The 13335-nt window shown below is 37.7% G+C and overlaps 1 protein-coding gene across 1 annotated transcript in view; it reads right to left on the bottom strand.

The window, feature by feature from the left end:
- CTNNA3 (catenin alpha 3) overlaps nucleotides 1–13335 on the bottom strand; it is a gene marked incomplete at its 5' end in the record, with an annotated part of 847188 nt that overhangs the window by 22821 nt on the left and 811032 nt on the right. The window contains one exon of the mRNA XM_081329881.1: nucleotides 5787–5892. Coding sequence (XP_081186007.1) covers nucleotides 5787–5892 — 106 coding nt within the window. The remainder of the gene's footprint in view (nucleotides 1–5786; nucleotides 5893–13335) is intronic.

Genomic DNA, 13335 nt, shown 5'->3' with positions numbered 1-13335 from the left:
GAAATACAGCCCAAAGACATCAAACAGTAAAATGTAACAGTATCAAAGAGTAAATCAAACAGTCAACTTGTCAAATTACTATTGACACTTACACATGGAAGCAACCTCTTTCTTTTTTTTTTATATTGAAAAGTTTTAAAATACAGTTTTCCTTTAGAAAACCCCCCTTCCCCCTCCCTCCTCCCCTCCCTACCTCCCCCCTATCCCCCCCCTCCCCCTCTCCCTCCTCCCTCCCCTGCCTCCCCCCCTACTTCCCCTCCTCCCCCCCTCCCCCCCCCGACTTCCCAGAGCAAAATACAAGGTATATATCTAAAAAGCAATCATAAACAATCATATACTAACAATTATAAACTCTAAAATCCATCACTCTCTAGCTTATATAGAATAAACCAATCCTTAATAATACTAAATATGTATAAAAAACTAAAATAAAAAAAAACTAGCGTCATTCCCATCTATGTTCTTCCACAATTCACTATTTCCTAAACATATTCTCATTTACACATCACAAGCACCTATCCCTATTAACCTCTCTAGCCAAAATAGGCTATAATAGATAGTTCTTACACAAATTAACCCACATTAACCCACAAAACTTTCTTCCTCTTCCTCTGTAGTAAATTGTCCATTAATTCCAAATTAAAGATTCTGTTACCATACATATCATCCCAAAACTCTTAAAAACACAACTACCACTTGACTATCAGTATGTTGTGGAAGTTCCATAGATTTCTACTGGTCCTATTTTCTTATCTTTTTTGAGCGTTTTAAGGCAGCACGCGTCACCCTCTGTTCTCTAGGATCATCCAAAAGAGTTGCAGCTTGATCTCCTCCTGTACCATTCTCGTCTATCTGTCCATCTTCATCCTCTTGATGTTCTCCTTCTCCAGATCCCTCTGCAGCTTCCAAAAGTGTTAATGGGGTTGCTTTTAAGACATTGTTGTAAAAATCATGCGCTTGCTTCACAGTACCCAAACAGTACCTTTTGCCTTCATACATGAAGCTCAACCCAGCTGGGATCTCCCATCTGAACCTTATATCTCTTTGCTTGAGCTCTTGCACAAGAAATATAAAGTCCTTCCTTCTCTTTAAAATCTTTGGAGGAATTTCTTTTAGAACCAAAACTTCTTGACCAGCAATCACAACTTTAGTATCATAGGCAGCTTGTATAACTTCATCTCTAATTTCCCTTTTTACAAAATAAACCACCACATCTCTAGGCAACTTTCTCTGTTTAGCAATCCACGAGTTCACACGAAACACTTTGTCCATGCCTTGTTTTATTTCAGATGCTGGATGGTTCAATACCACCTCAAAAGCCTCAGAAACCAGCTGCTTTAAATCTTCCTTAATATTCTCTTTTAGGCCTCTAATTCTAACAGCAAACTGCATCTGGTAAAATTGAGCCAGACTCAGTTCGCTATCCATTTTGTCTTTTAAATCTTCAATTTCCAATACTTTTGCTTCTAATATAGCATTTTTTTGAGTCAGTTCTTCCACTTTGTCATCCAGCACCTCCACACATTTAGCTACTTTATGCACTGAGGACAAAATGTCTACCTTCATCTCTCTGAGTTTCTGTTCCATCCTTTCTTCCATTCTCTGCTCCAATTTCTCCAATTTCTCCTCCATCTGTGCAAATTTAACACCCATTGACTCCAAAATTAACTGGGTATGTTTTTCAAGATCCTTCGATGTCAATACATCTGGAGAATGCAACGCCTGCAATAATGATTGTTGTTGCACCGGAGAATTTCCAGCACTCCGAAAAGTTCTAGGGGGAGGTTTAGACGCCATCTTTTACTTACAATTGTGACGCACTTTCACTTTAAGTTTTAAGCAAAGTCCATCAAGCTCGAGAGTAAAATAAAATAATCCTCTTCATCTCTTCATCTTTCCCTCTTGCACTGCTCTGCCTGCTCTTTTCCTTTCATAGTCTCTCCTTCAAGCAGGGATGGTCGCAGACGCCTGGCTCTGCTCCATGAAGTCCGGAGCAGAGACGCTAGCCAGCTGGGAGCAGCCCAGGCTGCGGGGGAGTTCAATCCTTCAGCCGCCCAAGCTCCAAGCTCAGGCGGCCCCGGAGAACTCAAGCAACCTCTTTCTATGTATAGCTTCCCATGGATTTCTATTTGGATTTCCACAGTCAGAGTACATCTATCAAGTACCACAAAGCTTTATTGCCCTTCCATCCTTCCCTCTTCCATCCTTCCTTCTCTTCTTTCCCCTTTCATCCTCCCCCCTCCTTTTTATGCATGGGTGCTATAGGAAAATAGTTCCTTATGTGATCAATTTTGTTTCCCTCCACAAGAAAAAGAGAAAAAGCACTGGGAAAGCATAAGAGAATGGTGAATATGAAACAAAACATATGGATACAGTCTTACCTCACCAGTAGAGTTCTGGATTTGAAACAAGAGACACTGGTGTTATAAGGCAGGATGAGAGATGGTGTTTGATGCATCTGTAGTTTGCTTTTCAATCCAGGTTTATTCCGTGAGCCCTTATTACTCTAAGCCAGGGATCTTCAAACTTGGTCCTTTTATGACTGTGGACTTCAACTCCCAGAATTCCTCAGCCAGCGTGCCTGGCTGATGAATTCTGGGAGTTGAAGTCCACAAGTTATGAAAGGGCCACGTTTGAAGACCCCTGCTCTAAGCAAATGACAGCTTTATAGTGAAATTATTTCACTAATTATTTCAATTGGAAAACAGTGGGAATATTAGAAGAAGCCAGACTGAAAAATGCAAGAGGATTTTAGCAGGAGACTTCAACCAAGCATAGACTTACTTTCTTTGAGACGGCCCTACCAAAAGGCATAACCAAAGACCCAGCTTGAGTTCCTCAGTTCAACATACCACATTCTCCCCATGATGCAACAATCAACCAATTCTACAATCACAGGAAAATAATACCACCCATCAGATATCAATATTAGCCATCACAGAGAAAGCAGCCAGTGCAAAGATAGAACCACCATCTCAGCAGCTGAATAAATAATCTACCAATAACTATGTATCAGTCAATTAATTGCAAAGTGACATCTGCTCACATAATCACTTATCCAAGTATGTTCAAAGCAGGCAAGACAGAAGACTATAAAATCCCCACATCTGCAAAAACTCCTGCATTGATGATGCCACCTAGAAGATTAATGAAACATCTGCAATCCTCAGATCAAGCTTTGAGAACTCTAACAATGCAACAAGTCAATTCTGAGCCACACATTCAACTACCATGACAGTAATGAATCTGTCTGAGTCAGGTTTCTTTAAACCAGGGGTGTCAAACTGCTAGCCTGCAGGCCGGTTGCATCATGCAGAGACCGCGCCCACCCCAACTCCAGCAATGCGGAAAAAGTCATGATATGTCGCGACATGTCACTTGACGCAGCAAGTTTGACCTCTGTACTTTAAACAGTAATGTCCCTGTATATCTTTAAAATATATCCTGCTAAAGGAAATGTCTTATATGATAGAGCTTGTGTTAAATCACAACCTATCTCCCCCCAAGGCAACAATCCATATTGCCTAATTCAATGGTTTCACAGTTTTACATTTTGATGGTGTGAGATGGCATGAAACCCAAATAAAAGTCATTCACTTGAGACTGTTCTACTTTATGAACTGGAAAAGGTCAAAGATATGCAACACTGAATCTTCATTACAGACTGATTGCTTATTTCAGGCACACATTCACATTAGAGGCTACATGAGAACAAAAATGTTTTTTTTTTACTTGGTTTATGATGGAGGTGTTGACTGGAAGATGGTCTCAGGCTAACAGAGCTGTGCTTTGAAAGGTACCGTGAATGATGAACTGTGTTCCACTGAAATGACATTATTAGCTTAGGCAAGAAGTTTAAAAAATTCAGCTACCTCTCCCATTTTGCCAACCATAAAGAAAATATTTGAAAAAAAAATGTGTTTAAACTGCAGAATAATAAAGCACCGAGCTCACAGTTCACTGGCAGGCACGCTTGTTGTTATAGAAAGTGTGCATATAATGGAGAGAGATAAACAGGAACAATGCCAAGCGGCTTTGGGCTCTCAGTTTTCTGCCAGGCTAAATAATAATAATAATAATAATAATAATAATAATAATAATAATAATAATAATAATAATAATAATAACAACAACAACAACAACAACAACAACACAACACGCCAGATATCGCAGTCATAGAGAACCGAAGTGTACAGTTGATTGATATCACTGTACCAGGAGATGCCAGAGTTGAAGAAAAAGAACTGGAAAAAATTACGAAATACCACGACCTGGCATTCGAAACTGCGCGATTATGGATGAAACGTGTAACAGTCATACCCATTGTCATCGGGAAACTGGGAACTATGTCCAAAAACTTTGCAAAATACATCAAGAAATTGCAGTTTCCTGCAATAACTCTAGCAAAGCTACAAAAAACTGCGCTACTTGGAACATCTTACATTTGAAGGAGATACCTGGTTGATACCTAGGATGCTGGCAGCAACCCGTGTCAACCATTAGTGCTAGTCAATTTGAGTGTTCAGTTGACTGAGCTTCATGTTTAATAATAATAATAATAATAATAATAATAATAATAATAATAATAATAGCACAACACGCCAGATATCGCAGTCATAGAGAACCGAAGCGTACAGTTGATTGATATCGCTGTACCAGGAGATGCCAGAGTCGAAGAAAAAGAACTGGAAAAAATTACAAAATACTACGACCTGGCCATCAAAACTGTGTGATTATGGATGAAGCGTGTAACAGTGATACCCATTGTCATTGGGGCACTGGGAACTATGTCCAAAAACTTTGCAAAATACATCAACACCACCACAGCTATAGTTCCAAGACCACGTCCACAGCTGAACTTCAGGCCGCTGTTGTCACCTCGCTGCTTCTGCTGTGGAAAGGGGGGGGCACCGTGCCAAAAAAAACCCCCCAAAAAACCCCTGCGCCCTGCTCCAACCTCCAACCGGGCGTTAAAACGCAGCCGCATTCTTTATGTTTTGTCAGCCCAAACAGGTAGACTGGACTAAGAAACAGAGACTGTGTAGACCTAAGGCTACTTTTGTTATGATGTTTATAGTAACCAAATCTTGCAAGTCTAAATGTGCTTCCTTGCTCTGCTGTTTATCTTCATGTGAATTAGGAGGAGGGGAGCTGAGGCATTTTCCATAGGCTTTTTCTTGGCCTGGATTCAATATTCATTTATCTGATTGTTGCTTTGGTAATGCACATTTTCCCTTTAGCTAAATTTCACGATGAAAAACAGTGTTGGAGTCACAAAGAAAGTAAAACAGAATGCAAAACTCTTATCTCTGCTTTATAAGCAAACAAACCAACGCAAGTTTAATAAATAATTGTACCTCATTTGGTCTTGTGTAGGATTTTATGTTTAGCAAAGTCTGATTATAAAAGGGTATTTAATTCTTGCTATACTACACAAAAATTATAGCATTTTTATTTTATTTTTATTTATTAAAAATCCCATTAGTTGGAAAAAGTAAGATGATAGCATTCCTGTGAAACAAGAGATTTTTATTGTCAAGGCAATTATAGGGTGTAAAATTCAAGTTACCAATATAATTTTAGAATGGTGAGAAATAATTAGCTGGTGCATGTGGCTCTGGTTTAATAATCCATTCTGCAATATATTGTCAGCTGTAGTAAATTCTTAGGAATCTACTTGACAAAGAAAATAGGCACCTGACAAAGAAAATAAAAAAATACAATAGTATTTGGAGCATGGGGTCAATTGTAACACAACACATTTTATGCTCTCTCTGTTATCTTACCTGATTAGAAATGAGCCTTGCAAGCACATCCATCCGAGATCCTGACTCTGAGATCATTTTAGCTGCATTAATCACATCTGAGGTATTCTTCAGTGGTCCTTTGCCCCTTTAATTAAAACAATATATATATAATGAATATTAAACGTCTGGTACAGTCTTAGAATAAATATGAGAATACAATTTCTTTTAGTCCTCTAATAATGTCTCTGTTGCTTTTGAAAACAGGAGATGTATCTGCAAGGGTTGATGTCACAAAATCAAGGTAGAGGCTGCAACCAGGCGATCAGATTTTATCTATTGCATGTCTGATGGCTCTGATTCCCAAGGTGGCCTACAATCCATCTATAGCAGGGGTCTTCAAACTTGGCCCTTATGACTTGTGGACTTCAACTCCCAGAATTCTTCAGCCAGGCTGGCTGAGGAATTCTGGGAGTTGAAATCCACAAGTCATTAAAGGGCCAAGTTTGAAGACCCCCTGATCTATAAACATACTTTAAATCAACTTCTGAAAGGTAAATTAGCAAAGATTACTACATGTTGTCTGGATGAACAGGAAATGAAGAGAACACACACTCATGCATCTATAATGAAAACAAATAATTCAGATTGCTATGCAATCTTCTCTGAGCAATACCAATTGAAGGATATTTGGCAACCTTTTAACAAAATTTGCTGAGCTGCTAGAAAAGGAGACAAGCAACCTCTTCATCCAATCTTGCATGACTCAAAGACCAGAAGAGGTATCATAAATTCAACACCCCTCATGATCTAAACACCCCTTACCTTTGAAAAGGGCATTGAAAGGGCATGTGAATATTTCTATTTTCTTTAAGGGGCAAAGCCAAAGACATTCCTGAATGGGGATTTCAAATATTCCTTTTGAAAAGAAAGAAGGCAAAATATTAAATTTGCTCGTGATGTCAAAGGATACCAAATAAGGTGGTTTTGTGTTTTTTTTGGAGGGGGGAGTACAAGTCCTGCTCAATATCTGCATCGAGCATTATTATGAAAAATTTGAAACTCACACTGCCTTACCAATCAAAATGGAAATTTTATAAAATGATGTATCATTGATGTGTGACACTAGAGAAATTGTCTAGAAGTATAACTTCAAATCACCGTTGAAAATGTGAACTAGATATATGGTGATGCAGAGAATTTTTAAAATTAATAATCAGAAGCAACTGGACTTCTGCTATAGAAAAATGGGTTGCCTGGTATGCATCAAATATGCAGTGTGGGAAATAGATTAGGACTTATGGACAATCAGCTTAAAAAAGGCTCATGGATATTGGCTTTATATAATGGCAACTGCAGCATGGTTATTATAAGCACAAAGATGGGAGGATATAGAAACACTCATAAGGAATGGATTGTGAAGATGGAAGACCTTGCAGAAATGGCTAAACTGGTTTATTTGATGGCTAAACTGATTTATTTGACAAAAAAATACTTTTAAAACAGAGTGGAAACCCTTATGGACTTTTTGCTGAAAATGGATAAACATGAATGGATGATTCCAGGCTTTATTGGTTAAAAATGTTTATGGGTAGAAGGGAATTAAAAGATATCATTTGGGAGGGAGGAATGGTAATGTCTGTGTTTGCACAGCTGCAAAGAAGATAACAAGTCACTTCTTTAAATATTTTCCCCCTCTTTTGTTATCTTTCAGTTTTATTTTTTCATATTTCTTTATTTTTTTCTACTTTTACTTTGGAAATAATAAGTTATGTAAAGCTTTCTTTTAGTAAAAATTATATCTTAAAAAAAATCTATGTTGAGAGTGCATAGTCTTAAATCCCGGCAAATCAGTGATACCACTAATCCTTGCTTATGTCCAGAATTGATTAACTCCAAAATGAAGAGAGAAAAAAATGTGAGGAGTTGCCCCTTCTCAAGCCTTTATTTTTAAAACAGTATTTTTAATAAATGACTGGTCTTCAAAGCATATTGAATTAAGGTTTGGTTTTAGCCATTCCTTTCATTCCCTCAGAGGAAAGAATTAATAATTTTCTTTTCTCTGCTGTGTTTAAAAGCAAACATTAGAGCTTGAATTTCCAGCAGCCAATTACTTTGCTGAAAATAATCCTGTAAAATAAGTTTGGTTAGATCAGACATGTCAAACACAAGGCCCGGGGGCCGGATCCGGCCCGCGAAGTGGTTTCATGTGGCCCGCGAAGCCATCCTGGAAACAGTGAGGGAACGGCCCCCACTGCCTTGGCCCTGGCCCAGAGACCCTCCTCCTGCCAGAGACCCTCAGATCTGTCCCACTCCTGCCCAGGCCCCCATAGGCACTCTTGATGCAAACGATGTAGAGCTGGCCACGCCCATCCAGTAGGCCATACGCACTCTAGCCACGCCCACCCAGGCCATACCCACCCGGCCCCCTGAGGGCAACCGCAATGCTGATGTGGCCCTCAATGAAATTGAGTTTGACACCCCTCGGTTAGATCATTTCATTTTCAAACAAGCCTGTTTTTAAATTAGATAATTTACATGTCTCGAATTCAGTCCTTAGAATTGGGAATAATACTTAAAATAATTGTCTTATCAATACCCAACATATCTAGATTTCTCATAATTCTTCAAATCTCAAATTTTTTCAATATAATTTATTTTTATTTTTTTTTATTTATTTTTTTATTTTAATCCCATTTATATCCCGCCCTTCTCTGAAGACTCAGGGCGGCTTACAATCTAAGCACAAATCAAATGTGCTTAGCAATAGCCTTCATTCTATGTATATGCCTGCTTATTAGGGCTTTCGCCCCCCCCCCCACAAGCGGCATTATTACAAAGTCAGCTTATTGCCCCCAACAATCTGGGTCCTCATTTTACCTACCTCGGAAGGATGGAAGGCTGAGTCAACCTTTAGCCCAACATTAAGACCTTTAACATTAAACCATTTCCCATAAATGTTTTGTATATTCATATTATTCCAGAATAATACCAGTGGCTCATAAGACCAAATCCTTTGAATCAATGATTGCTCAAATTGTTTATATCACCAACAAAAATACTCATGTCCATCCATTCTGAAGTGTCCATAAACTCACATTTTTTTAAAGATATTTTATTTATTTTCCACTTTTACATATAAATATTTAGAAGGCAATGTGGTAATTGGGTTGAACAATAGTTCAGTAATACAATCTTTGGTAGGTATCTCAGGTTACAACATCAATTTTTTTTTTCTCTGTTTCGCTTAACATTTGCTTTCATATTCCGTGCGCCTTTGGCGTCTAGTCATGCCGGCCACATGACCACGGAGACATCCTCGGACAAGCGCTGGCTCTTCGGCTTTGAAACGGAGATGAGCACCGGCCCCTAGAGTCGGAAACGACTAGCACGCATGTGCGGGGGAACCTTTACCTTTTTATTTAAGCTAACAAATTTCTAATTGTATCAAAACTTAGTTTAAACTTCATTATCGCAGTTATAAATACATTTTTGTTTTGCTTATACATATCTTAATAAATCTCAATGAACAATCAATGTCCTGTTATTAAATTTTACCTAATTTTAATTTTTAATTACATATTTCCAGTATGATCTTTAATATCCATAGTATTTAACTTTCGGGTAACCCAAATTTCCTTTATCTCATTTCATAAAAATTATAATATATAAAATACACATATTAGTTACTTAACTATATTCATATTCTATTTCATAAACATTTTCTACTTCCCACCCTAATACATCACCACCTTGATAACAGAGTGTCCTTTATTAGCTCAAATCCATCATCTATATTCTCTGGGCTAGTCAATAATTCAAACCTATTTTCTAATAGTTAGTTTACATTTCCCTTGTACATCTAAATCTTCAATATTAAGCAAATTAAACTCTTATTTTATTTTATTTTTTGCTATTTTCCAACTATTTTAACTCTAGTAATCAAATTTCCCTTTTTCTCAAAATCTCCCTTTAGCCCACTAGCTGACAGTTTAGGGTCCTCTCTAATAAATCAAAAGGCCCCAGTTTTTCAACCTAATTCTAGCTTTCTTCTTTTGCCAACCAGGCTTCCATACCAAAGTTTTTAAATGATCAGATAGATCTCCCTTCATTCTTGTATGTACTATTTGAATTAAGGGAGACCATCTTTTCTGAAAAATCTGGCCCATTTATAATCATTTGGCTGTCACCCTGATATCCCAGATCCCTGTCTTTGTTCTGATATAGTTGTCTTCAATTCAATCTGGTCTTTTTCCCCCTCAAATTTCTTCTGGTTTGCATAGAAGGTCATTTCCAGTTTTGGAATTATTGTTTCGTTGTATGGATTTTCAGTAGACTGTGCTTGTTGTTCTGTAAAGCCTGTTTTGTTATCCACTTGTTCCACTCCTGTTGTTTTTTGAGTTAATCATTTTCTAGCTGCAATCAGCATTTCGTTTTCTGGAGGTAAGCTGGCGCCTTTGTATTTCAAATTAGCTTTGAGTTTTTCAGTGTTTGCCAAGATGATTTCAAGTATAACTTTTAGCATATCCAAGATCTTTTGTTGATCCTCCTCCATTTCTGACATAGTTAGAGATGGTCTTTCTAGTGAAGGCTATTTATTAAACAAGAGTCAGTAAGTGTTCACCTCCACCGTTCCTACCAATTGCATTACCCAGCTGGTCTCTCAAAATTAAGTCTCTCATAGATAGATTTTTGCAAATAAAGCAAAACAGCAGATTCCAGTGAGAATAGGAACTTTTTGGGTCCCCAAGTTCCAAACAGAAGACAGATATCCAATTGTGGTAAGTTAATCTTTTCAAAGCTTTGTTTCCCCTGAGTAAGCAGGAGCCACCATTTTAGAGGATGGGGTAATGGAGTTCCCTTCCGTCTCTCCTCAAAAGGGGATAAATTTTCAAAATGCTTTCAACAAGAAAGGTACTTGGGGTAGAAAGAAAGTAAAACCCAAGTTTCCCACGTTGCTTTCAAAGTGCTTGGCCTTGGCTGTCAGCAGCTTGATGATGGGCCATAAATGGCTGATCTTTTCCCCATCAGTTCGAAGAGTTGCCCCGGATCAAGCAGGAGGGCTGCCGCCATTCCACGATCACTCAGGGGTCCTCTTCATGCTCATCGCCCCTACAAGGTGACTTCTAACCCTCTTCAGGGTCCCCCGGCAGGAGAAAACCGGGCGGTGGAGGGAGCGATCTCCCCACACATCTGCCAGTGCAGCGATGTAAACTCAAATTATTTTGATGAATCAATTTTAATTTTAAAACCAGTGAAAACAATTTAATATTTTTAAGACCTGCAATCATCGATACTCAATTGTTCTACTTTTTTTGCCCATAAACTCTAAATGTGACTAATACCAACTCTGAAAATATCCTTTAGTTTTTGATACAAATATAGTGTGGATTTAGTTTTAGAGATTAATTCCATTGGAATGAAAGCACCTCTGGTTTCCTAGAAGCAGCCAAATCTGCTGGTTCATACAGAACTCTGAGACATGCTTGAGTTGATTGTATTGTCACTGTGGAGAATTAGGTTGGCAATATTCCATCCGAAGTCTAGGAAAAAAACCTGGCGGCAATCATTGCAAAGTAATTGATTTTAAATTGATTCCAGATTTCACCTGGTTTTCAATAGAACATTTTTCTCTCTGGGAGTTGAACTCCATGGGTCTTAAAGTTGCCAAGATTGGACACCCTTTCCTCAAGAGATATTTCAGTGTTTGGTGTCTCCACTCAAGATTAATTTTCTGGATAAAAAAGAATGGAGGAAAAAAATCACACTGATGGAGGAAAGAATGAAAAGACAAGATCTGTATATGTGGAGAAGAGAGGCAACAGGAACCTCCTCCTCTTCAGACCATTTGGCAGAAGATGGAAAATAAGGATTGGGGCAGCAGAAACTCCTTGCCAGATATTGTCTCTTCTATTTTTGCCAAATGTCAAGAAAAAACTTCTATTTCCAGCTTTTTCAGTTATGACTTTGAACGATTACAGCTTTTCATTACAATTGTAATGTCTATTTTGTTCTAACCTCATCTTGTTTTTATTTGTTTATACTTTTCTTCTTGTAAACATCACAGAGGCATCAATGTGTGCATGCACAATTCTTAATTCCCAACAAGGAAAAAGTTGAAATCTATAGAGCTGAAAGATCGACCCCTTCCACAAGTAAATAAATAATTTCTGTTAAGAATCAACTGGTATCTTTGAATTTACTATAGTGTTATATATTCATCCAAAACATATCTTCTTATTGCCTTATGGGCATTGTACTGACTTTGAATGGCTTAAACCAAAAAAAAAGAAGATCAAAGAGTGCATTTTCTGCTAAATATCATATTCGCAGAAAGTATGCTGGGAATGTATTATATATAGATTTTCATTTTATTGGCTGTTTCTTTTTAAATGTCATTTAAGCTGTCATATTGTGAAAGCAACTTCTAAATTAAAAATCTTATTCCGAGAAAAAGGTATCATATAATATATAAGAAAAGATCCTGGAGAAAGCACGGTGGCATAAAGCAACTGAAAATAATGTTAATCATTTTCCTTTAAATCAAAGTCAGAGAAAGAGAGAAAGAGAAGTTATAAAAGCGTGATGGAATAGAATGCAAAAGTTTTAATGTTTTTGGGGAAAAGAATTATTTTTCATCTTATATTTAATTGCAAATATACTTCACCACTTGAAATCTCAAAAATATGTAAGTGAGCAAGCAAGCAAACAGGTAATACTGTATGTAAGTAAGTTAAAAAAAATGCTTGTGTTATAAAATAACTAAGGGAAGCTGGAAGAATTATTGGTCCACAAATAACCTTAATAACTCCTGCTAGCAGTATCTCTCTTTTATAGGAAAGATAGAAGCCTAGTGAGGTGGCAGATCTACTTGATGCTAAACATTCTGAAAGCAGATGACAATAGCAAATCACTATACATACCTGTTCATGAAGACAGCTTTTTAAACTGTCCAGTGTCTCCTTACTTGGTACCTTGCTGATGAGCTGAGTTGCACCACTGCTAACCACAGTCTAGAAAGCCATTGCAGCTAGCCTGTACAGCAAATGTGTCCGACCTTGGCAACTTTTAAGTCCTTTGGATTTCAACTCCCAGAATTCCCCAGAAAACTGAAAACTGATGTGGCAGTTTTCATGATAACCTTTATAATCGCTAGAGGCAATTGGATTTCATTGAAATGGATGCAACAGTCCCTTGATTATGAACGGTGCTTGAGATACTAAAATTATTTTTTATTCAGTTTGTACCAAAATAACAAACAACGTAATTTACGCTCTAGAGTTAATAGCAGCTCTCTTCTTGCTTTCAATGAAGGAAAGAACTCTGAAGACCTAGGAAAAACGATCTAGCCATTTCCACATCTATGGGATTTGTACTTATGACACAGAATGACCTACAGATAAAACTATAGATAATATCAAATGTGATATCAAAACAGTGAGGGGTGAAGGAAAGAGCAAAAATAGAGGTAGGTGCTATTGCAAGTACAAAAACTGGATGCAGGAACACTTCAAAGAAATAATGAGTGTGCAATTAGATAACCAAGGGAGCCAGCAACACCAACTCTCAAAACTTTGGTAGTACAAATATC

The sequence above is a fragment of the Vipera berus genome (genome assembly GCF_964194415.1).
Source record: "Vipera berus genome assembly, chromosome: 5".
In the NCBI taxonomy this organism is placed as follows: domain Eukaryota; kingdom Metazoa; phylum Chordata; class Lepidosauria; order Squamata; family Viperidae; genus Vipera; species Vipera berus.
The sequence above is the reverse complement of the archived record's forward strand: the minus strand, read 5'-3'. Positions and strand labels throughout refer to the sequence as shown.